At 31.7% G+C, this 26221-nt stretch overlaps 1 protein-coding gene across 12 annotated transcripts; it reads left to right on the top strand.

Moving 5' to 3' along the window:
* Nucleotides 1-1258: 1258 nt before the first annotated feature.
* On the top strand, nucleotides 1259-25900 carry LOC128218700 (fibrillin-2-like). 12 transcript variants are annotated; one of them, XM_052926372.1, is made up of 26 exons: nucleotides 1259-1340; nucleotides 2402-2529; nucleotides 4059-4175; nucleotides 5139-5218; nucleotides 5829-5927; nucleotides 7225-7347; nucleotides 7689-7811; nucleotides 8173-8295; nucleotides 9305-9427; nucleotides 10214-10336; nucleotides 10658-10780; nucleotides 12633-12755; nucleotides 14931-15053; nucleotides 15374-15496; nucleotides 16295-16417; nucleotides 16738-16860; nucleotides 17657-17779; nucleotides 18100-18222; nucleotides 19168-19290; nucleotides 19638-19760; nucleotides 20081-20203; nucleotides 21928-22050; nucleotides 22274-22396; nucleotides 22946-23068; nucleotides 23504-23591; nucleotides 24516-24671. In XM_052926372.1, exons 2-26 carry the CDS (start codon nucleotides 2480-2482, stop codon nucleotides 24592-24594), a joined length of 2850 nt encoding a protein of 949 aa, XP_052782332.1. In that variant the 5' UTR covers nucleotides 1259-1340; nucleotides 2402-2479; the 3' UTR covers nucleotides 24595-24671. The 12 variants fall into 12 exon arrangements, 11 of the variants coding, with proteins under 11 accessions (XP_052782332.1, XP_052782333.1, XP_052782331.1 ...); XM_052926373.1 differs by lacking the exon at nucleotides 1259-1340 and adding an exon at nucleotides 1882-2006; XM_052926371.1 differs by lacking the exon at nucleotides 1259-1340 and adding an exon at nucleotides 1901-2035.
* The last annotated feature ends 321 nt before the right edge of the window (nucleotides 25901-26221 follow it).

Here is a 26221-nt window from a genome sequence, read left to right as displayed (position 1 = left end):
GGGATTTTTCTCTCATTTGTTTGTTCTGTAATTGTGTTTGTATTATATTGTACATTGTTCAACCGATGTTACCATTGTTGCTTTTGCACATTTGTAATATACATATTTGTTGTCTTGGGCCGGTGGCCTTTAGCAAATAAAATATTGAACTTGAACTTGAACTTGATACATATTTACAAAAACAGAACATTCTCGAAAAAATGACCAGTCTTATGTTTTAGTACCAGCCAAAATCTTCAAATTCTCTCATTTGCTAATTATTCTCCTTTCTTTTGTTGACTTTTAACGAAATTGCAATACTTTGTGGTTTAGTAAGTATTCTGAAGTTAAATACAACTAGTAGAATGTTCAGAATTATGCATGTCTTTGTTGGCCGTGCTCCAAGGGTAAATTGCCTTTCCACATACTTAAATATTTGAAGTACTTTAACAGCCACAAGGTTCGAATGAAATATGATATAGTGTGCTTTATTATTCGATTCTCCTATTAAATAAATCTACGTGTTATTTGTGATATACGATACACTGACACATAAAAAATGATTAGAGGAAAAGTTTGCTTGCAAACATTTATGTGGTAATGGTTTTTGTTTCGATAATGTTATAAACGGCAAATGAGAGATTTATATATGAGTGATTATCATTTATAATGCTATATTTGACAAACGGAAGAGTAATTAATGGGGGCTTATCATTGAAAATGTTATATACGACAAACGAGTCAATATATGTGCACAAGGCTACAGAAACATGCTCAGTAGCAAAAAGTTTAAACATATATATACATATATATATATATATACACGACTGACGACGTTAAAATTCTTATATAAGAATGTAATTATGTGATTTACTAGTCGTCCTCCTCGTCGTCGTGGTACAAACATTAACACGGGTCACATGACAACTCTATGATAATATGGGTAAGGACTAGAACCTTGCTTTGAATGTGTTCAAATTAAACAGGACTCACAAAGTTATTTTTTAAAAATATTTTCAATAGTCGTTTTTCTTAATTTACGGGAAATTAACGGAAAACAATTGATACAATCAGCTTTACCACGAAGAAGCATTTGACGCGAGAAAAATTACAAGTATCAAATTCTACGTCGATTGAATTATTGACATACGTATTCAATGTTTTGTCCAGATAATGATGTATTCATATCAAGTTTAAAATTTCCTGTAATGTCTATATATATTATTTCAGTATCGACCGCCAGAAGCATTGAATTGGTAACAGATAGAAAGAGAAAGAAGGAAGATCAAGTATTTGATCCAGTTTTTACGTAGATATAGAATGTATTACGCGATTGTGAACATGATAGTAGGCACTCTAAGGTAGAATTGGTTATATAACTTGGATAATCCTATTAAATGTGTTAATAACATCATGTCAGACTTGATGTAAAATGTTAAAATGTATGCTATTTTACTATTAATAATGGACCAAGATAAGTTTTTCAACAGTATGTAATGGAAAATTAATGTCAAATTCAATACAAGTATTTATTTTAGCACTAGTACAGTGCATTCTATAATACACTAAGTTTGTATAAAAGAGAAGACACCGGTGTCGCATTTTAATTATTTTGAAACCGAAATTGCACAAAAACATGTAAGCGTTTATATTTACAAATATATAAAGACGATATCGGTGTCGCTTAAATAAGTTTTTTCCGATAATCATAAACCTGCTTACAATTACTCTACCTCTCAAAATAAACCACGATTGCGTAATCATATATAAAGTCGCCTGTTTTCTAATACTTATAAACCTGCTAATGTGTATCCATGTTTTGCGATAGTTTATTTATCAGTGGTATTATGAATGAGTCGTATTGAAAATCAATAATAGGCCAAGATTGAGCGTTACGTGTTCCACGTCTGGGAATGTATGAATCAATCAATATATTTGAAAAGAAATATTTATATAAAACCATTCAATGACATAATAACATTCAGACTATTTGAAATTATATTTAGAGATTGTACGGATTGCATGTGGTTGGTGTATTGAATTGTTTGCTTGTACTGTGAGTGCATTAAGAACAAATCAATGAATATAGTTTCTATGGATTTCATTAAACTGTATAAAATCGAAGCAGATAAAGTGATAAATTTTGTTCTGCGTAAGCTATGGTATATCAAGTGTGTCTAATTCCGCGAGAAAGATTTTCTTTTAATTAGCTCAACAGCCCTGCGAGTTAAGATAAAAAGTGGATTATTTGAATATTAAGTAAAACTTTTGACATCGTGATTAAACTATGATACTGATATGGTACAACTCAACGCAGTCTTCTTAATTTATGAAACGCAATAATTTAACCATGATTAGACCTTAACAGATCAAATGACATGTTTACTTATTTAAGTGCGTTAATACAATTTTAACATTGCAGAATATAACGACATTGAATAAAGAGTGTCACCAGTATTACAACAAACAGGGAGCAGAAATAAAAGTTCTATATTCGAAAATGAAGTTATACGGGATTTGGTGTCTCATTGTGTTTTTAACATTTTTCAGGTAACATTTTTGTAAGATATTATCTTTTTTTGTACATGATTTAATTGATTTGTAGGAACATTGATAATGACAATAATGAATATAATTTTAACGCAAAACATCAGTTTCAATATTTGCGTCGTTCAAAATACATTTTGTTATGGTAAAACGTGTCTTTTTGGTGATTTGTATCAGTAATGTATATACTAGAAGGTTTTTTAGTACTGCGTTTTTGTCCGGGAAACGTTTTCGACTCTCGTGTTTATTTTTGGTTCGTGAAATCCCCATCTTCAAAAATCCACTCGAATTGAATACGATCTTCCAGATCAGTACGATGTACTTATAACCATATGGTATTAATTATGTGAAAATGAGACACATCTTGATCGAAAAAAAATACTTATTTCACACTTTGTAAAATTCCACCACGCTTATTTCACGCTTATATTTACAAATGTTTAATTCATGAAAGACGCATATTGATAATAAACCTGTTTTATTAGTAGCCTTTCGCATAATATTTGCTGAAATACACAATACCGACTTTAGCTTAAAACATCATATGTCTCCAAGTTTTTACAACGTCTGTTCTTACGGATTTTACAATATGGACATTCAATAAGTGCATATTAAAAAGCCTAAATGTGCTCGTATTACCTTTTTAAACTTTGCTTCTCGCTTTACATAATATAACAATTTCAACCGAATACATTTTGCCATTTATATTATCTCAGGCGTTAGTTTAACAGAGACTCTTTGAGATATAGGTCTATCACTTTCAATGTAATTGAATATCTTTATAAAACACAATCTAACAAAAGCAAATCGCATATGTTAAGTTAAATAGGTTTTTTGTTAACGAATCTCTGAGTAGCAAGTTATCATAAATTGTTTAAATCATAACAAAAAGTAAATCACATATGCCATGTTTAAAAGGCAATCGTTAATGGTATTCCACAGTGCGAAAGTTGTTTGAATGACCGAAACAACAAAAATTTATGTTTAAAATATTCATGAAGGCTCAATATTTAGCAAGCACAATATCTACATCCATTGCAGCATGTGTAGGTGTAATTATCAGTTGCGCGAATTTTACGAAACAAAATTATATTAGATTTTTCTTTTTATAAAAAAGAATATTTTTTTGTGTCAAAATAGTCAACTCTACCCTATCAACAATGTCTTGTAGATTTGTTGTGATTGCAGCCATTTGAAGAAACATATTTGCATTTTTGTAACCAGGACATTAATTTAATCCACTATTTTTACTATTTAATTGTATTTTTCTTATTTGAAAATATATCATCATGAACCCACAAGACATAACTGTCGAAAGGGTAGTCTCGGACATTTTGACAAAAAAATACTTATATTGTCCACAGACTTTCCGTAAAAAAACACTTTCCTGAAAATATTGTTCCTCAAATCTAAATAAAACATGACCTTTTGAAACATTTAGATATTTGCACTTTTGCACTGTGAAAAGCCCTTAACGAATCTTTAAGTAACAAGTTACCTTAAATGGTTTATATCATTGACCGTATTTGTAGCTTTACAGAAGCTGGATTCTGTTCCGAAGCATACTCCTGTCGCGGGACGTGCACAAAGAAGGAGAGTTACAGAAGATCATGTGGATTCTTCGGGTCAAGAGGGTGTACTGGCTACCGGTATGTTTATCGATAGGCTCAAGTGACATTGACAGGAAAAATGGGTAAAGCAAATTTACTGTCAACTCTGTTTGGGTCTTTTGTTATAACTTTTCACCTAAATATTACTTATTTTTAACACAATAGATTGGCATTTTAAGTTTAGTGATTTTATTTAAATCAATGTATTTTTGGCAAAAGATTTTATCCCAAAAATTCTTATTCTCATTTCAACATGTACATTTCAATAGGTACTACAGCTATAAAAGAGGTACAAGGGTTCTTGTTCTACGCTGTATGCTAAAAGAAACTGAGGCGAACATGTATTTACTTCCTGTTTTTTTTAATTAAGAACAACGAAACAGGGTTTTGTAGGGATTTTCAGATCGGAACGATGTTCTAGGCACAGGTTTGTTTAAGAATTGCCATCATTTTTCATGATCGGTCATGAAACTGTTTGCGCAGATGGATCTTTTGCCAAAATATCAGGCATTTGCCAGAACATTTTGGGGATCCCTCGAATTTACTAAGTAATCTAAGTTTACAATGACACAGAGTTTTCAATGATTTTCGAAACTAAGGGAATACTTTATCGTGTTATTTGGCTAATTAAAAAGACATTGTGAATAATAACAACAACAGTGAAGTGCAAGCTCTGAAATATTGTTAACGTTTGATAGGAAAGAGTCTCGCAGTTGTTCATATGACGTTAAACTAAATGCTCACTTGAAACAGTAACTTATTATGCGCGCATATATACCACATTTTTAATATACGTAATAAAAGTGCATGCTTATTAAATCTTTATAGTCTTGATTTATATATACACATTTATTAATGTTTCTTTGTCGATATATTAAGTATGAAAGAAGCCGATATGTTACTTATTTGACTGGCAACACACTACAATTTAAATAATCTGTATGTTGTTTTTTTAATTCTGTGCATGATTTTCTGTAATGTGCTAATCTTACCATATAACAGGTTGGCGTCGTACAAATGTGACAGCACGTGTTACCGCCAGGTTTGCTGCAAGGGATATGCAGGATCAGACTGTAACACTCGTATGTTGTTTTTGAGTGTGGTTTCATGGAGATATACCAGTAGGCCTTACATGAATGATTATGATACAAACAAAACGATGATCAGGACGATTACCATGAGAATACTGATGTTGATAAATCTACTGCTGCTACTACTTATGCTTGTGTTTGTTGTTGATACTGCTTCTGCTGCTTCTAGTGTTATTGTTGTTGTTGTTGTTGTTGTTGGGGTGGATGTGGTGATGTTGGAAGTTGTGGTGGTGGTGATGATGATGATGATGATGATGATGATGATGATGATGATGATGATGATGATGATGATGATGATGATGATGATGATGATGAAAATAATGATAATGATGGTGGTAGGGATGGTGGTGGTGGTGGTGGTGGTGGTGGTGATGATGATGATGATGATGATGATGATGATGATGATGATAATGATGATGATGATGATGATGAACATGCGAATACAAGCTTTTAACAAGTTTCCGTTCTATGTATGTGCTTTATAAATTTTAATACAGTGCAATGTATCGTATTTCAGTGTTTTACTAATGGACTTGTCCCTGTAGTTTTAGCAGTATTATTGATTTGAATGCATAGATACATTCATTTTATGTTAATATAGCCTTGTGCTATGGGTCCACATCATGTTTGAACGGCAATCCGTGTACAGGGCCTGACAGATGTTACTGCAAAACTGGCTACAAACTTCCAAAGTGTGAAGGTACAAGGAAATTAGAGTTAACTTATATTCTAAAATGTATGTTGTAAGTCAATAGTATGTACTATGAGAAAATAATGTGCAATCTCTTTCAAAGTTATTACCGCAAGGACGGGTCAATCAAACGATTAGTTAACAAGATTTCTTTCAAAAATGGAACAGTTAATCAGCTGTTTCTTCAAGCACCGGTTGGACTGTTTCGAAATCAGTAATCAAAGTTATCAAGGGTATAATTATGTTAATAGATATCTTCTCAGAGGAAAACGTGTAGTCAATATTTTCTTTTCTTTCCTATATGGTCTCCTTTTATTTATTCTAACGTTTGAATTGTTCAGGCACAAAAAGACAAGACTTACTTAATACAGAAACTTTGTCGAACTAACACCTAAATGTATGTTTTACACCTAAATGTATGTATTAATCTGATTTTGTGGACATTTTGAATGCACGTGTTTCACGCCCCTAATGAAATTAAAGAGGCAAATGTTGCAGGAAAACATTGTGATTGAACCGTTAAAAGTCACATTGAACAATCTGGTCATGGCCAAAAGGTAAAAGATATGACACAACAATAATATAATGATATAACTGACGTCTCTGTCATTTTTATAGCGTCAGTAAACAGAAAATGATATTTTGAAATTGCCATAAACATTTTATGAGAAGAAAGATATTAGTAAACTTGATTCACGTCCAATTAAGCTCAAATAAGGTCAACCAGGGCCAGATTGTGCGGAAAATCTATGCCGCCTATGACATCATGTGTCTTGGTTGGATCAAGCTCATATGAAACAGACGCGCTTTAACGTAATTAAGTTGAACACATTTTACCACACGATTATTATATAAAAGAGAATATTTTAAATTCTTTGGTAAAAGTTTTTCTTCCAAATATTTTTGGGTCAAAACATTAATGACTACTCAACCATTAATTTCTTATGTTTGTGTAGTGATTGAACTTATATAAAAAGATGTCAATGAATCTGATAATATAATTTTCCTAATTTTCCTTTTTACAACAAAACATGTTTAAAAGAATGTATGTTTATATGAGACATTATAATATGTTTTCTTCCATACACACTTTTACACTATGGAAGGCCCCTAATCATTCATGGCTTAGTCGTTTTACATTTGCTTGCTTTTATACGAATATAACCGTGGTTAAATATCAAAATTATTAATAATTGGTAGCTGATAGTGCTAAAAATAGTGTTACTACAGTCTCAATCATACTAAAACTTATTTTCAACACATTAAATGATCCAATATTCGTAATAGCAGGCTAAGTGTTTTTCAGATATAAATGAGTGTCTTTCAAACAATGGTGGCTGCCAGCACGTTTGCAGAAACATACTAGGGTCTTATACATGTTCCTGTTACGGTGGATATATGTTAAAGACTGACCTCAAAACTTGTAAAGGTATATTGAGTAGTTGAAATGAAACTATCTACCAAACATTGTTCATCAACAGAAATTCAAACAATCTCTTATAATCGTTATTTTGGATATTTTCTATGGATCGCTCATATGAATGAAAATTATGCTTGATGATCTCAATGTTGTGAGAAATTATTCACTCAGCATTTATATCCTGCGGCTTGTGTACAGTTTGACAGCAACAAATTTAAGATAAAGCACTGTAGAACGTTTTAGTTCTTAAAATGAAATTGAAATGACCAGATAAAACTTATATTAACGAAGTTCTTATGGATTTAATGAGTTGCACCACAAATAATTTCCTTACATCTCTTTCATTATAGATAAGAACGAGTGCTCTTCCAACAATGGAGGATGTGCTCACACATGTACAAACAAGCCAGGGACACATCAGTGCAGCTGCAGAGAAGGCTACACACTTGCTTCGGACGGACGTCGATGCAATGGTTAGGGCGACGTATTCTAAATAATATATTGATAAATAAGATGTAACAATCTACCTGAATTGTTTTCTAAAGGAACTGAAACAGTCTCTTATAATCGTGAATTAAGAGTTATGCTATTATTGGCTCATACGAATGCAAATTGTGCTTGATGATCTCAATGTTTTACGAAAATATTTACTCAGCATTTATATCCTGCGACTTGTGTACAGTTTGACAGCAACAAATTTAAAATAAAGCACTGTAGAACGTTTTATTTCTTAAAATGAAATTGAAATGACCAGATAAAACTTATATTAACGAAGTTCTTATGGATTAAATGAGTTGCACCACAAAAAATTTCCTTACATCTCTTTCATCATAGATAAGAACGAGTGCTCTTCCAACAATGGAGGATGTGCTCACACATGTACAAACAAGCCAGGGACACATCAGTGCAGCTGTAGAGAAGGCTACAAACTTGCTTCGGACGGACGTCGATGCAATGGTTAGGGCGACGTTTTCTAAATAAATATAATGATAAATAAGATGACACAATCTACCTGAGTTGTTTTCCAAAAGAACTGAAACAGTCTCTTATAATCGTGAATTAAGATATATGATAGTATTGGCTCATACGAATGCAAATTGTGCTTGATGATCTCACTATTGTGTTAAACTTTTCACTCAGCATTTATATCCAGCGACTTGTGTACAGTTTGACAGCAACACGTTTAAAATAATGCACAGTAGAACGTATTAGCATGTAGACTCTTTATGTTTAACTTAAACAGTTTGAACCATCACATCACTAGCAATTAGCATCCTAACCGGAATAGTAAATACAACGTTTTTGTAAGTAAATGTTTGTATACCCGAAAACACCACGACATATAACACTTATTATTGCCTTTATCGAAACGAAACAAATGTACATGTTTATCTTTTTTATAATGAATATGTTTCAAAACATTATTTATTTAATTTTGAGGTAAAAAATTTAGAATAATAATACATTCATCTTTTGCAGATATGTACTTGTACTGAGGAGTTGAACCATTTTAAGACACAATAGTTATTTAAAAAAGAATATTTCATTGTTTTTGGTAAAAGTCTTTCTACAAAATGATGTTTTATATCAAAATTTTAATGACTACTCACGAATTAATGTCTCGTGTTTTTGTGTTGATTGCAATGGTTAGGGCGTCGTTTTCTAAATAAATATAATGAGTTATATCGAGTCTGCTTAAATCCCGGAAACGTCTAACTTCACAATTGTATTATAACGCATTCTGTAGGAGGACACATCAATAGTCAGCTTATTTCAGTAAAATATTGGGACGTTAGGAAAGAAGACCGCACTTAAACACCGACTTGCTTCCCTTGAATCAATCATAAACAACTTCTTAAAATGTACTTTTTATTTAAATGTGCATAATTCTCCCTTAATAACACAATATGTATAATATTGATTTCGCTTTGGCTTATAATATTTCACTGCTGAACCACATTTTCAGATATCAACGAATGTTTTGGGGGGACATCTAAGTGCGAACATAATTGTACTAACACAGATGGCTCATATGCGTGTTCATGTATGGCCGGGTACCAGCTGGCTGCTGATGGGAAGACATGTAACGGTAGAAAAGTGCCATTATGATTGATGAAAGTGTATATGATAATTCATTTTAATCGGTTTAAAGGACATATGTTCTGTTACATTACTATAAATGAAATTTAACAACTCAGCACATTAACATGTACACTTTTTATATTAAACAGAATTATTTTGAACCATCAAGTCATTAGCAATTAGCATCCTATTTGGAATAATGAGTAACACTTCATTGTTAGTCAACGTTTGTACACCCCTTTGTACATCACGATAGAAAAAAAGAAGCGTATTCTTCCATTTGTCAAAACGAAAATTATGTATTTATATATTATTTTATAATGAAAATGTTTCAAAATATCATTATTTATCTAATTTTGAGGTTACAAATTTTGTAATTAAACTACAAATATCCTCTCCATAATGCGTATTTTTAATAAGGAGTTGAACACTTTACGACACAATAGTTATTAAAAAAACAACATATTTCATAGTTTGTGAAATGCATCTATCTAACTAAATTGTATTCCACTGAAATTCAAACAATCACTTATAATCGTGAATTAAGATATATGCTATTATTTGTTCATACGAATGCAAATTGTGCTTGATCGTCTCCCTATTGTGAGAAATTACTCATTCAGCATTTATATCCTGCGACTTGTGTACAGTTTAACAGCAACAAGTTTAAATAATACACTGTAGAACGTTTTTTTTTCTGTAAATGACCAGATAAAACTTATATTAACAAAGTTTTTTTCTGATTTTAATGAGTTGCACAATAAATACGTGTATTTCATCTCTTTCATCATAGATATGAACGAGTGTTCTTCTGACAACGGAGGCTGTGCTCACACATGTTCAAACAAGCCAGGGACACATATGTGCAGCTGTAAAGAAGGCTACACACTTGCTTCAGACGGACGTCGATGCAATGGTTAGGGCGACGTTTTCTAAATAAATATAATGAGTTATATCAAGTCTGCTTAAATCCCGCAAACGTCGGACTTTACAATTGTGTTATTACGCATGTAGTAGGAGGCCACATCAATAGTCAGCTTATTTCAGTAAAATATTGGGACGTCACGGGAAGAAAACCGCGCTTGAACACCGACTTGGTTCCCTTGAATCAATCATAAACAACTTCTTAAAATGTACTTTTTATTTAAATGTGCATATTTCTCCCTTAATAAAACAATATGTATAATATTGATTTCGCTTTGGCTTATAATATGTCACTGCTGAACCACATTTTCAGATATCAACGAATGTTCTGTGGGAACATCTCAGTGCGGACATAATTGTATTAACACAGATGGCTCATATGCGTGTTCATGTAAGACCGGGTACCAGCTGGCTGCTGATGGGAAGACATGTAACGGTAAAAAGTGCCATTATGATTGATGAAGGTGTTTATATTAATTCATTTAATCGGTTCAAATGGCATATGTTCTGTTGCATTACTTTAAATGAAATTCAACAACTCAGCACATTACCATGTCCACTCTTTATATTGAACTAAAATATTTTGAACCGTCAAATCATTAGCAATTAGCATCCTAACTGGAATAATGAGTAACACTTCATTGTTAGTCAACGTTTGTACACCCTTGGAACATCACGATAGAAAAAATAACGTATTCTTCCCTTCGTCAAAACGAAAACAATGTATTTGTATATTATTTTATATTGAAAATTTTACAAAATATCATTATTTATCTAATTTTGAGGTTACAAATTTTGTAATTGTAATTCAAACATCCTTTCCATAATGCGTATTTGTAATAAGGAGTTGAACACTTTACGACACAATAGTTATTAAAAAAAGAATATTTCATATTTTGTGGTTAAAGTCTTTCTACAAAATAAATGCTTTTTTATGTTAAGTTATTAATGACTACTCAGACAAACAATAATGTTTTGTATTTTTGTGGTGATTGAATTTATTTAAATGGATGTCATCGAATCTGATAAAACAAATATCGTAAATTTTCTTTTTACACCAAATCATGTTTAAAAGAATGTATGTTTAACTCTTGAATTACAAATATCCTCAAAACCAGATAAAACCAGAATTTATGAAACATTTTAATACCTTTTCTTCCTGAAATACATTTACACTATGGAAAGTCCTTAATTATTCAACGCTTTGTCGTTTTACATTTGCTTTTCATACTTATATAAAACTGTTGTTTAATTATCAAAATTATATGTAGTTTGTAGTTGCAAGTGTTGCACATAGTATTACTACCAGTGAACAGTCTCAATTATACCAAAACTGCTTTTTCCACACATTAAGGGATCCAAAATATATAATTACAGTCTTAGGGGGTTTAGATATAAATGAGATTTCCTCAAACAATGGTGGATGCCAGCACGTTTGCAGAAACCACCTAGGGTCTTATACATGTTCCTGTAACAGTGGATATATGTTAAAGGCTGACCTCAAAAAATTTGTTAATGTATATTTATTTGTAAAAATGAAACTATGTACCAAACATTGAAAATCCACACGACTTCAAACAATATCTAATAATCGTGATTTAGGAAATTTGCTATGGTTGACACATACGAATGCAAATTGTGCTTAATTATCTCCCTATTGTGGGAAATTATTCACTCAGCATTTAAATCCTGCGACTTGCGTACAGTTTCATAGCAATAAGTTTCAAATAATGCACTGCAGAACATTTTATTTCTGTTAATGGAATTCTAATGACTACTCCCCAAATTATGTCTCGTGTTTTTGTAGTGATTGCACTTATTTGAAAGCTTTGATCGAATCTGATAAAATAATGTTTCCAAATTTTCCTTATTACACCAAAATAATGTTTAAAAGAATGTATGTTTAACTCTTGAATTAAAACAAAATCATCAAAACAAGATAAAATCAGAACTTATGAAACATTTTAATACCTGTTCTCGTTTTCTTAATAAATATAATGAGTTATATCGAGTCTGCTTAAATCCCGCAAACGTCTAACTTCACAATTGTGTTATAACGCATTCAGTAGGAGGACACATCAATAGTCAGCTTATTTCAGTAAAATATTGGGACGTTACGAAAGAAGACCGCACTTGAACACCAACTTGCTTCCCTTGAATCAATCATAAACAACTTTTTAAAATGTTCTTTTTATTTAAATGTGCATATTTCTCCCTTAATAACACAATATGTATAATATTGATTTCGCTTTGGCTTATAATATTTCACTGCTGAACCACATTTTCAGATATCAACGAATGTTCTGTGGGAACATCTCAGTGCAGACATAATTGTATTAACACAGATGGCTCATATGCGTGTTCATGTAAGGCCGGGTACCAGCTGGCTGCTGATGGGAAGACATGTAACGGTAAAAAGTGCCATTATGATTGATGAAAGTGTTTATATTAATTCATTTAATCGGTTCAAATGGCATATGTTCTGTTGCATTAAACCATCAAATCATTAGCAATTAGCATCCTAACTGGAATAATGAGTAACACTTCATTGTTAGTCAACGTTTGTACACCCTTGGAACATCACGATAGAAAAAATAACGTATGCTTCCATTCGTCAAAACGAAAACAATGTATTTATATATTATTTTATAATGAAAATTTTACAAAATATCATTATTTATCTAATTTTGACGTTACAAATTTTGTAATTATAATACAAACATCCTTTCTATAATGCGTATTTGAAATAAGGAGTTGAACACTTTACGACACAATAGTTATTAAAAAAAGAATATTTCATATTTTGTGGTTAAAGCCTTCTAACAAAATAAATGCTTTTTATGTTAAGTTATTAATGACTACTCAACCAATAATGTTTTGTATTTTTGTGGAGATTGAATTTTTTTAAATGGATGTCATCGAATCTGATAAAACAAATATCGTAAATTTTCTTTTTACACCAAATCATGTTTAAAAGAATGTATGTTTAACTCTTGAATTACAAATATCCTCAAAACCAGATAAAACCAGAACTTATGAAACATTTTAATACCTTTTCTTCCTGAAATACATTTACACTATGGAAAGTCCTTAATTATTCAACGCTTTGTCGTTTTACATTTGCTTTTCATACTTATATAAAACTGTTGTTTAATTATCAAAATTATATGTAGTTTGTAGTTGCAAGTGTTGCACATAGTATTACTACCAGTGAACAGTCTCAATTATACCAAAACTGCTTTTTCCACACATTAAGGGATCCAAAATATATAATTACAGTCTAAGGGGGTTTAGATATAAATGAGATTTCCTCAAACAATGGTGGATGCCAGCACATTTGCAGAAACCACCTAGGGTCTTATACATGTTCCTGTTACAGTGGATATATGTTAAAGGCTGACCTCAAAAAAATTGTTAATGAATATTTATTTGTAAAAATGAAACTATGTACCAAACATTGAAAATCCACACGACTTCAAACAATATCTTATAATCGTGATTTAGGAAATTTGCTATGGTTGACACATACGAATGCAAATTGTGCTTAATGATCTCCCTATTGTGGGAAATTATTCACTCAGCATATAAATCCTGCGACTTGCGTACAGTTTGATAGCAATAAGTTTCAAATAATGCACTGCAGAACATTTTATTTCTGTTAATGGAATTCTAATGACTACTCCCCAAATTATGTCTCGTGTTTTTGTAGTGATTGCACTTATTTGAAATCTTTGATCGAATCTGATAAAATAATGTTTCCAAATTTTCCTTATTACACCAAAATAATGTTTAAAAGAATGTATGTTTAACTCTTGAATTAAAATAAATCATCAAAACAAGATAAAATCAGAACTTATGAAACATTTTAATACCTGTTCTTCCTAAAATACATTTACACTATGGATGGTCCTGAATCAGTCAACGCTTAGTCGTTTTTCATTTGCTTTTCATACAAATATAAAACCGTGCTTTAATTATCAAAATTATTGGTAGATGGTAGTTGATAGTGCCGCAAATCGTATTACTACCAGTGAACAGTCTCAATCATACCAAAAACTGCTCTTCCACACATTATGGGATCCAAAATTTATAATTACAGGCTAAGTGTGTTTCAGATATAAATGAGTGTTCCTCAAACAATGGTGGCTGCCAGCACTTTTGCAAAACCAACCTAGGGTATTATACATGTTCCTGTAACAGTTGATATATGTTAAAGGCTGACCTCAAAAAATTTGTTAATGAATATTTATTTGTAAAAATGAAACTATGTACCAAACATTGAAAATCCACACGACTTCAAACAATATCTTATAATCGTGAATTAAGATATATGCTAGTATTGGTTCATACGAATGCAAATTGTGCTTGATCGTCTCCCTATTGTGAGAAATTACTCATTCAGCATTTATATCCTGCGACTTGTGTACAATTTAACAGCAACACGTTTCAAATAATACACTGTAGAACGTTTTATTTCTGTCAATTAAATTGAAATGACCAGATAAAACTTATATTAACAAAGTTTTTTTTTCATGATTTTAATGAGTTGCACCACAAATAGGTTTATTTCATTTCTTTCATCATAGATATGAACGAGTGTTATTCTGACAATGGCGGATGTGCTCACACATGTACAAACAAGCCAGGGACACATCAGTGCAGCTGTGAAGAAGGCTACACACTTGATTCGGACGGACGTCGATGCAATGGTTAGGGCGTCGTTTTCTAAATAAATATAATGAGTTATATCGAGTCTGCTTAAATCCCGCAAACGTCGGACTTCACAATTGTGTTAGAACGCATTCAGTAGGAGGACACATCAATAGTCAGCTTATTTCAGTAAAATATTGGGACGTTTGGAAAGAAGACCGCACTTGAACACCGACTTGCTTCCCTTGAATCAATCATAAACAACTTCTTAAAATGTACTTTTTATTTAAATGTGCATATTTCTCCCTTAATAACACAATATGTATAATATTGATTTCGCTTTGGCTTATAATATTTCACTGCTGAACCACATTTTCAGATATCAACGAATGTTTTGGGGGGACATCTCAGTGCGAACATAATTGTACTAACACAGATGGCTCATATGCGTGTTCATGTATGGCCGGGTACCAGCTGGCTGCTGATGGGAAGACATGTAACGGTAGAAAAGTGCCATTATGATTGATGAAAGTGTATATGATAATTCATTTTAATCGGTTTAAAGGACATATGTTCTGTTACATTACTATAAATGAAATTTAACAACTCAGCACATTAACATGTACACTTTTTATATTAAACAGAATTATTTTGAACCATCAAGTCATTAGCAATTAGCATCCTATTTGGAATAATGAGTAACACTTCATTGTTAGTCAACATTTGTACACCCCTTTGTACATCACGATAGAAAAAAAGAAGCTTATTCTTCCATTCGTCAAAACGAAAACAATGTATTTATATATTATTTTATAATGAAAATGTTTCAAAATATCATTATTTATCTAATTTTGAGGTTACAAATTTTCTAATTAAACTACAAACATCCTCTCCATAATGGGTATTTTTAATAAGGAGTTGAACACTTTACGACACAATAGTTATTTAAAAAAAACATATTTCATAGTTTGTGAAATGCATCTATCTAACTAAATTGTATTCCACTGGAATTCAAACAATCCCTTATAATCGTGAATTAAGATATATGCTAGTATTGGCTCATACGAATGCAAATTGTGCTTGATCGTCTCCCTATTGTGAGAAATTACTCATTCAGCATTTATATCCTACGTTGTGTACAATTTAACAGCAACAAGATTTAAATAATGCACTGTAGAACGTTTTATTTCTGTCAATGGAATAAAAATGACCAGATAAAACTTATATTAACAAAGTTTTTTTTCTGATTAATTTATTGAGTTGCACAACAAATACGTATATTTCATCTCTTTCATCATAGATTTTAACGAGTGTTCTTCTGACAATGGAGGATGTGCTCACACATGTACAAACAAGCCAGGGACACATCAGTGCAGCTGTAGAAAAGGCTACACACTTGCTTCGGACGGACGTCGATGCAATGGTTAGGGCGACGTTTTCTAAATAAATGTAATGAGTTATATCGAGTCTGCTTAAATCCCACAAACGTCTAACTTCACAATTGTGTTATTACACATTCAGTAGGAGGACACATCAAAAGTCATCTTATTTCAGTAAAATATTGGGACGGTACGAAATAAGACCGCGCTTGAACACAGACTTGCTTCCCTTGAATCAATCATAAACAACTTCTTAAAATGTACTTTTCATTTAAATGTGCATATTTCTCCCTTAATAACACAATATGTATAATATTTATTTCGCTTTGGCTTATAATATGTCACTGCTGAACCACATTTTCAGATATCAACGAATGTTCTGGGGGAACATCTCAGTGCGGACATAATTGTACTAACATAGATGGCTCATATGCGTGTTCATGTATGGTCGGGTACCAGCTGGCTGCTGAAAGGAAGACATGTAACGGTAGAAAAGTGCCATTATGATTGATGAAAGTGTTTATGTTTATTCATTTTAATCGGTTTAAAGGACATATGTTCTGTTGCATTACTATAAATGAAATTCAACAACGCAGCACATTAACATGTACACTCTTTATATTAAACTTAAATATTTTGAACCATCAAATCATTAGCAATTAGCATCCTAACTGGAATAATGAATAACACTTCATTGTTAGTCAACGTTTGTACACCCCTTTGAGCATCACGATAGAAAAAAGAAACGTATTCTTGCCTTCGTCAAAACGAAAACAATGTTTTTATATATTATTTTATAATGAAAATGTTTCAAAATATCATTATTTATCTAATTTTGAGGTTACAAATTTTCTAATTAAAATACAAACATCCTCTCCATAATGGGTATTATTAATAAGGAGTTGAACACTTTACGACACAATAATTAATTAAAAAAAAATATTTCATAGTTTGTGAAATGCAACTATCTCACTAAATTGTATTCCACAGGAATTCAAGCAATCACTTATAATCGTGAATTAAGATATATGCTAGTATTGGTTCATACGAATGCAAATTGTGCTTGATCGTCTCCCTATTGTGAGAAATTACTCATTTAGCATTTATATCCTGCGACTTGTGTACAGTTTAACAGCAACAAGTTTTAAATAATGCACTGTAGAACGTTTTATTTCTGTCAATGGAATAAAAATGACCAGAAAAAAAACTTATATTAACAAAGGTTTTTTATGATTTTAATGAGTTGCACAACAAATACGTGTATTTCATCTCTTTTATCATAGATATAAACGAGTGTTTTTCTGACAATGGAGGATGTGCTCACACATGTACAAACAAGCCAGGGACACATCAGTGCAGCTGTAGAGAAGGCTACTCACTTGCTTCAGACGGACTTCGATGCAATGGTTAGGGCGACGTTTTCTAAATAAATATAATGAGTTATATCGAGTCTGCTTAAATCCCGCAAACGTCTAACTTCACAATAGTGTTATTACGAATTCAATAGGAGGACACATCAAAAGTCAGCTTATTTCAGTAAAATATTGGGACGTCACGAAAGAAGACCGCGTTTAAACACCGACTTTCTTCCCTTGAATCAATCATAAACAACTTCTTAAAATGTACTTTTTATTTATATGTGCATATTTCTCCCTTAATAACACAATATGTATAATATTTATTTCGCTTTGGATTATAATATGTCACTGCTGAACCACATTTTCAGATATCAACGAATGTTCTGGGGGAACATCTCAGTGCGGACATAATTGTACAAACACAGATGGCTCATATGCGTGTTCATGTATGGCCGGGTACCAGCTGGCTGCTGATAGGAAGACATGTAACGGTAAAAAAGTGCCATTATGATTGATGAAAGTGTTTATATTTATTCATTTAATCGGTTCAAATGGCATATGTTCTGTTGCATTGCTATAATTGAAATTCAATAACGCAGCACATTAACATGTACACTCTTTATATTAAACTAAAATATTTTGAACCATTAAATCATTACCAATTAGCATCCTAACTGGAATAATGAGTAACACTTCATTGTTAGTCATCGTTTGTACACCCTTGGAACATCACGATAGAAAAAAGAAACGTATTCTTGACTTCATCGAAACGAGAACAATGTATATATATATATATATATATATATATATATTTATCTAATTTTGAGGTTACAAATTTTGTAATTATAATGCAAACTTCCTTTCCATAATGCGTATTTGTAATAAGGAGTTGAACACTTTACGACACAATAGTTATTTAAAAAAGAATATTTCATATTTTGTGGTTAAAGTCTTTCTATAAAATAAATATTTTTTATGTGAAATTATTAATGACTACTCAAACAATAATGTCTTGTATTTTTGTGGTGATTGAATTTATTTTAAAAGATGTCATCGAATCTGATAAAAAAAAATATCGTAAATTTTCTTATTACACCAAATCATGTCTAAAAGAATGTATGTTTAACTCGTGAATTAAAAAAAAAACATCATAAAAACAAGATAAAATCAGAACTTATGAAACATTTTAATACCTGTTCTTCCTTAAATACATTAACACTATGGATGATCCTGAATCAGTCAACGATTTGTCGTTTTACATTTGCTTTTCATACAAATATAAAACCGTGGTTTAATTATCAAAATTATTGGTAAATGGTAGTTGATAGTGCTGCAAATAGTATTACTACCAGTGAACAGTCTCAATCATACCAAAAACTGCTCTTCCACACATTATGGGATCCAAAATTTATAATTACAGGCTAAGTGTGTTTCAGATATAAATGAGTGTTCCTCAAATAATGGTGGCTGCCAGCACGTTTGCAGAAACCACCTAGGGTCTTATACATGTTCCTGTAACAGTGGATATATGTTAAAGACTGACCTCAAAACTTGTGAAGGTATATTAAGTTGTGAAAATGAAACTATGTACCAAAAATTGAAAATTCACATGACTTCAAGCAATCACTTATAATCGTGAATTAAGATATATGCTAGTATTGGTTCATACGAATGCAAATTGTGCTTGATCGTTTCCCTATTGTTAGAAATTACTCATTTAGCATTTATATCCTACGACTTGTGTACAGTTTAACAGCAACAAGATTAAAATCATGCACTGTAGAACGTTTTATTTCTGTAAATGGAATTGAAATGACCAGATAAAACTTATATTAACAAAGTTTTTTTTCTGATTAATTTAATGAGTTGCACAACAAATACGTATATTTCATCTCTTTCATCATAGATTTTAACGAGTGTTCTTCTGACAATGGAGGATGTGCTCACACATGTACAAACAAGCCAGGGACACATCAGTGCAGCTGTAGAGAAGGCTACACACTTGCTTCGGACGGACGTCGATGCAATGGTTAGGGCGACGTTTTCTAGATAAATATAATGAGTTATATCGAGTCTGCTTAAATCCCGCAAACATCTAACTTCACAATTGTGTTATTACGAATTCAGTAGGAGAACACATCAAAAGTCATCTTATTTCAGTAAAATATTGGGACGGTACGAAAGGAGACCGCGCTTGAACACAGACTTGCTTCCCTTGAATCAATCATAAACAACTTCTTAAAATGTATTTTTTATTTAAATGTGCATATTTCTCCCTTAATAACACAATATGTATAATATTTATTTCGCTTTGGATTATAATATGTCACTGCTGAACCACATTTTCAGATATCAACGAATGTTCTGTGGGAACATCTCAGTGCGGACATAATTGTACAAACACAGATGGCTCCTATGCGTGTTCATGTATGGCCGGGTACCAGCTGGCTACTGATAGGAAGACATGTAACGGTAGAAAAGTGCCATTATGATTGATGAAAGTGTTTATATTAATTCATTTTAATCGGTTTAAAGGACATATGTTCTGTTACATTACTATAAATGAAATTCAACAACGCAGCACATTAACATGTACACTCTTTATATTAAACTTTAATATTTTGAACCATCAAATCATTAGCAATTAGCATCCTAACTGGAATAATGAGTAACACTTCATTGTTAGTCAACGTTTGTACACCCTTGGAACATCATGATAGAAAAAAAAGAAACGTATTCTTGCCTTCGTCAAAACGAGAACAATGTATATATATATTATTTTATAATGAAAATGTTACAAAATATCATTATTTATCTAATTTTGAGGTTACAAATTTTGTAATTATAATACAAACATCCTTTCCATAATGCGTTTTTGTAATAAGGAGTTGAACACTTTACGACACAATAGTTATTTAAAAAAGAATATTTCATATTTTGTGGTTAAAGTCTTTCTACAAAATAAATGTTTTTATGTGAAATTATTAATGACTACTCAAACAATAATGTCTTGTATTTTTGTGGTGATTGAATTGATATTAAAAGATGTCATCGAATCTGATAAAAAATATCGTAATTGTCCTTATTACACCAAATCATTTTAAAGAGATTGTTTGTCTACTCTTGAAAAAGGTTCTTTAAATTAAACAAGATAAAACCAGAACTTTTGAAATAGTTTAGTATGTTATCTTTCTGACTCACTTTTACACTATGAAAAGCCCTTAATCATTTAATTATTGGTATAACACCCTCACTATTTAACCGCGCCCTATACACTAAGCCGCTCAATCGTATATTTATATAGTCAAAACAACCTCGTCCGATGATACAAGTTTTATTGATAGCAATTATTTATTTCTTAGTTGCCAATTTATTTGTTTATTAAACGAGAGTAAAGCTGACTCTCAGATCTTAACCTGGCAGACTGCCTTAACTCGGTCCGTAGACCTAACGATTTAAACCCAATTACATTCTCGACTATCAGAATCCCAACCAGAAACATACTTCTTCACGGACTCCCAAACTAAGGTTTTATACTCCCTAAGTGGCCCCAATTGTAGTTGACCATTTAGAAATGTTTCCTAATTCCCTTTTATAGTTTAACGATGTCATGTGATACCTTTAATCGCACGTGACAATAACCAAAGTATTTTACTGGCTATCACCACAAAAAGGAGCTTATTTCTGGACAGTACTTAAACTAGCCATTAGCGGTTGACCTTAGCCGTAGCCGATTGATCTTCGATGCTACCAAGTAACGTATGAATTTAGCAAAAGACAGATCCTTTGATAATTATTATTCAAGTCTAAGGGCCATTCTTAGCATATGCTAAAGCGATTAACTGTTCCATCTACTTTCAGAATATCTAATCGACACCTGCCGGTAAAAGTAATGAAGCTCCAAAAAACTGAAAATAAACGCTATGGCATTTTAACCACTTAGTAGTTAAGGAAAGGAGTGATGACCTCAACAGCAATGAATTAATATTGGCGGGGGCCATTGTTTTACATTAGTTGTTTTACATTTGCTGTATATACGAATATAAAACCGTTGTTCAATTATCAAAATTATTGGTAGTTGGTAGCTGATAGTGTTGCAAATAAAATTCCAGTGAACAGTCTCAATAATTCCAAAACTGCTTTTACCACACATGAAGGGATCCACAATTTATAATAACAGGTTAAATGTGTTTCAGATATAAATGAGTGTTCCTCAAACAATGGTGGCTGCCAGCACTCTTGCAAAAACGACGAAGGGTCTTTTACATGTTCCTGTAACAATGGGTATATGTTAAAGACTGACCTCAAAACTTGTAAAGGTATATTAAGTAGTTGAAATGACACTATCTATCTATATTGTAAATCCACAGGAATTCAAACAATCTCTTATAATTTTGATTTAGGAACAATGCTATTATTGGCTCATTCGAATGCAAGTTGTGCTTGATGATCGCACAAAGAAACACCACGACAGAGAAAAACACTTATTATTGCCTTCATCGAACGAAACAAACGCACATATATATAGTTTTTTATACTCAGACATAGATGAATGCAGGCTAACCCCGTTCCCCTTTGGCGACCAGTGCTTCAACACTTCCGGACCGTTCAGCTGTGATTTGGAAACCGGATATTACTTCGACACGGGTTCACAAACTTGCAAAGGTACTGTTTAACTCTCTACTGGACATCACTACCAAGTTTGTGTATGGAAGTACACAATAACAATCTCAATAGAAAACAACTGTCTCAACTTTAAATATCGGATGTTATATAACGACATCGCAACTGATGTTTGTTAATTATTAAGTGCGTTTGTTTGCACAAACCAATAGCAAATGCAGGTTTTTAAATTAGCAACTTGCATTTATGTTTACATTTTTGGCTACTGAGCATGTTTCTATAGCTTTTCATATAAATATTGCAGGTAAATGAAATCTTTATGAATCACCTTTACTTCAAATGCTTTTATTGTATTTGCCAAAGATATTTTCTTAATCGCTGCTAAATTTATTTTTGGCAAAATGTTATCATCAACCATAACCATCCATCCTTTATCAATGGTTTGTTTTCTAGAAACTTAAAGTCAGAAATGAATGTTTAATTGTTTCGCCAGCTTAAGAAAAGTTTGATTCCATTTAATTATTTTTACTTTAAACTATTGGTATTCATATATATGTTGGTACTACCTAACGATTCTTGTTTTCCCCACAGATGTGAATGAATGTGACACGGACAAGGATAGTTGTGATCGCATCTGTATTAACATAGAAGGGTTTTACCAATGTAGCTGCCGACCAGGATATGTGCTACATGGTGATGGGAGAACATGTATACGTATGGTACCGTATTATATTCTCATTAATGTTTATTTGTTATGTTAATGTTTTTTTTATTTAATTAGGACACCATCTTTGTTAGTGTGAAATCAGATCCTTACAAGAATATTCGTGAAAACGTAAATGTAGTCATGACATAAAAAATATTAAATTTGCAAATATTAATGCATTTCAAGAAAACTTAAGGGTCATACAGTTTGATAACTATTATGTAAACCAATTTTTGATTAGATGTTTAATGTAGCGGTTGCAAAATAAGATACAAAATGCAGACTTTAGTCAAACTCACCTTAGAAATACTTATCATACTTTAAAACTATAATCCTGGTCTTTCACGATAGTGTTTTAAACATCAGCAACGATGTCTGTTAGAGTTTAAATATTCATTTATCAGGCGCAAGAATTTATAAATGATGATGAGTTTTTCTTCCAGATGAGGTGACCTTAAATGTGATACTGACGACAGGTTTCGTGGTTTTCGCTGTGATAATTGTTGCGTGTGGTGTATGCTGCTATAAAAGGTATTTTATTAAAAAAACAATGAAGTAATGAATCTCCAGATAATAAGACCGGTTTGTAAATAAAACGTGAATGAATTGCAACACGAAACATAAATGTTGCGTAACATTTAGATTCCTCGAAAGCTCAGATTTTATCTCATGTAAATCTAACTTACAGTCTCGGTTTGATTGAGACTGTTCAGTTCAAAGTGTTAATTTTTTCGGACAAAATTAAATTTGAATTTGTAAAACAATGCTTAATAAAACAACCCAGATGTACCAAGATATAAATTTTATATATCGGATAGATGTCGTAAACGACATCGAGTCCTTATTGCTTTGCTCATCAGATACAAGTTGGACCGATATCTTGTTGGCAACCTATCGGGCCGATATATCGATAAACTCAGTTTATTAAAATATACATTATCTGCATAAAAATATATACCAACTTATATACAGTTTTATTATTTGTTTTTTTTATAAATTTCTTTATTTAAACATATTCAAGATATTTAAAATGGATTTTTTAGACAAATGAATGTAAAATCAAGTGAACTTAATTAAGGAAGGTAATACATTTAATTAAGAAGAAAGATTTTTACCAACCGTAAATTGGACCTCTATATTTTCTGATCGGTTCAAAAGCACTCATATCTATCTGATATGGCAATGCTCACTGTGCACATTTTCTAAATTCACTTAAAATTTGTCTTTTATTGTTTTAGATTCAGATTGCTTCTTTATTACAGGCATCTTTTAACGCCGGATTTTAATAAAAATACATAAACAAAACCATGTTGTTGATTTACCGGGAAAATGCAGTGTTCGTAAAATTTCACGAATTCTTTTTTTTTTTCAAACAAAAACCTGTGTATATTTTGTCGTTAACTGTACGTTGAGTTTTGGCTTACAATCATGCTGTTTTTGTGTTTCTTATTGTAGGCTTCTGCCAAATGAGTACGGTTTTGTGAGGCAGGCAGTGAACGATACACTCGTGCTGTGTTTGTGTTTCTCATTGTAGTTTTGTGACAAAGTAAGATTGTCACGTGGCTTTGAGAGGCAGTTGAAACGATTCACTCGATTTTACATTTTTTTTGTCTTTCTCATTGTAGGCATGTATCAAAGTAAACTTTTCTTGTGGTTTTGTGAGGCAGTTGGAACGATTCGAATTTTGCCAATCCAGTGCTATTGCTGAGTTCCAGTTGTGCCGAATATATGTGTACAGGCACTACTGCATCAACGTGAGGATATTACACATTAATGTTTTATATATTGTCATCACTACAATTTGTATCTTGCTGCTGCCTTAGGCTCAAATGATTATTATGTTTCATGACCTTTAAATGAGATTTTGGAATAAGAAAATTGTCAAATCAAAGCATGTCGTTGCTGAATTTATTTTTATAAACGTTTTTCTGACATGATATATGTTATTAAATATAGCTTTAGGTCTAATGAACCAGGTTCAATCATATCACGTATTACAAATTTAGCAGTTTAATAGTAATTTAATGTTTGATTTAAACGAAACTAAATAGTTTTCACGTGTGTCTTTGGGTAATATGTTTTAATTTTAATCGGTACCTTATTTCTAACTAAACACAATACAAAATTGGTAATTGTATTCACATGATAGTGTATTCTGACAGATATACCGGGGGTTCTTCAAAAAGTGTTATTACATGCTTAAATTGCAATCGCTTATGCGGTAGGGATGGCAGGACGACGTAATTTTAGTCATTTGTCTTAGAAGAACATTGAAACTTTATTCTTTGAAAGACACTCTCATTTTGTAAATATTTTATTAGAAATTGCATTTGTCATTTGTTTTAAAAGATAAATAATATAACCCGTTTGTAACACTATCGTCCACGGACATTTAGCCACACACACTATTGTAAAAATATGATTGCCTGTGAAATTCTGAATCATATTTTGAAAATAACAACATTCTAGCTGTTGTATTCTGTACATAATCATTTTAAGCTTGTTATTGATTTTTTGAAAAACACAAAAAGTATCACATTTCATTTACTCATAATTAATAAATCTTAAATTAATGGATGTATACAGATCAAAATGTATCAAGTTCTGCTTTTTATGTTATATTCATATCCACTTTAAAAAAAAAGGTTTATTGTCTTGACCTTGCAATTATTAAAGCTATGCTTAACCATTTGCTTGTATTGTTGTTTAGTGTTAATTATTACTGTATCTTGAACATGCTATGTTTGTCTTTAGAAAATGCTGAAAATTCCATCCCGTTCGGGTTAATATGTAATTTGTTAATTTGCATAAGCTTCCGAATATATATCATGTAAAACCTTTGCTGTGTTGTTTGTTAGATTTTCATCGTTATTTAAAATCGAAAAAAGAAAAAAACGTGAACCTAGCGTAATTCATATGTCTACTATGATATCACATAAAAAATGTAAACCAATACAGGATGTTGAAAACTATCAAAAAACAACATAAATATCAACTAGGCACTCAGGCTGCAAACCATTGTTCGGGCCTTTACAGATGTTAACGACCTCAAAAAGGTGTCTTAACCCTATATTGATATTTATTAACCCAATATCCTTCACATTTGCATTTAGCCAAAGTAGTTCGTCATAGATAGATATTTGCATAAGAGACTAGTCAAT

Source organism: Mya arenaria, chromosome 15 (genome assembly GCF_026914265.1).
Source record: "Mya arenaria isolate MELC-2E11 chromosome 15, ASM2691426v1".
Lineage (NCBI taxonomy): Eukaryota > Metazoa > Mollusca > Bivalvia > Myida > Myidae > Mya > Mya arenaria.
This window is presented reverse-complemented; position numbering and strand designations above follow the sequence as displayed.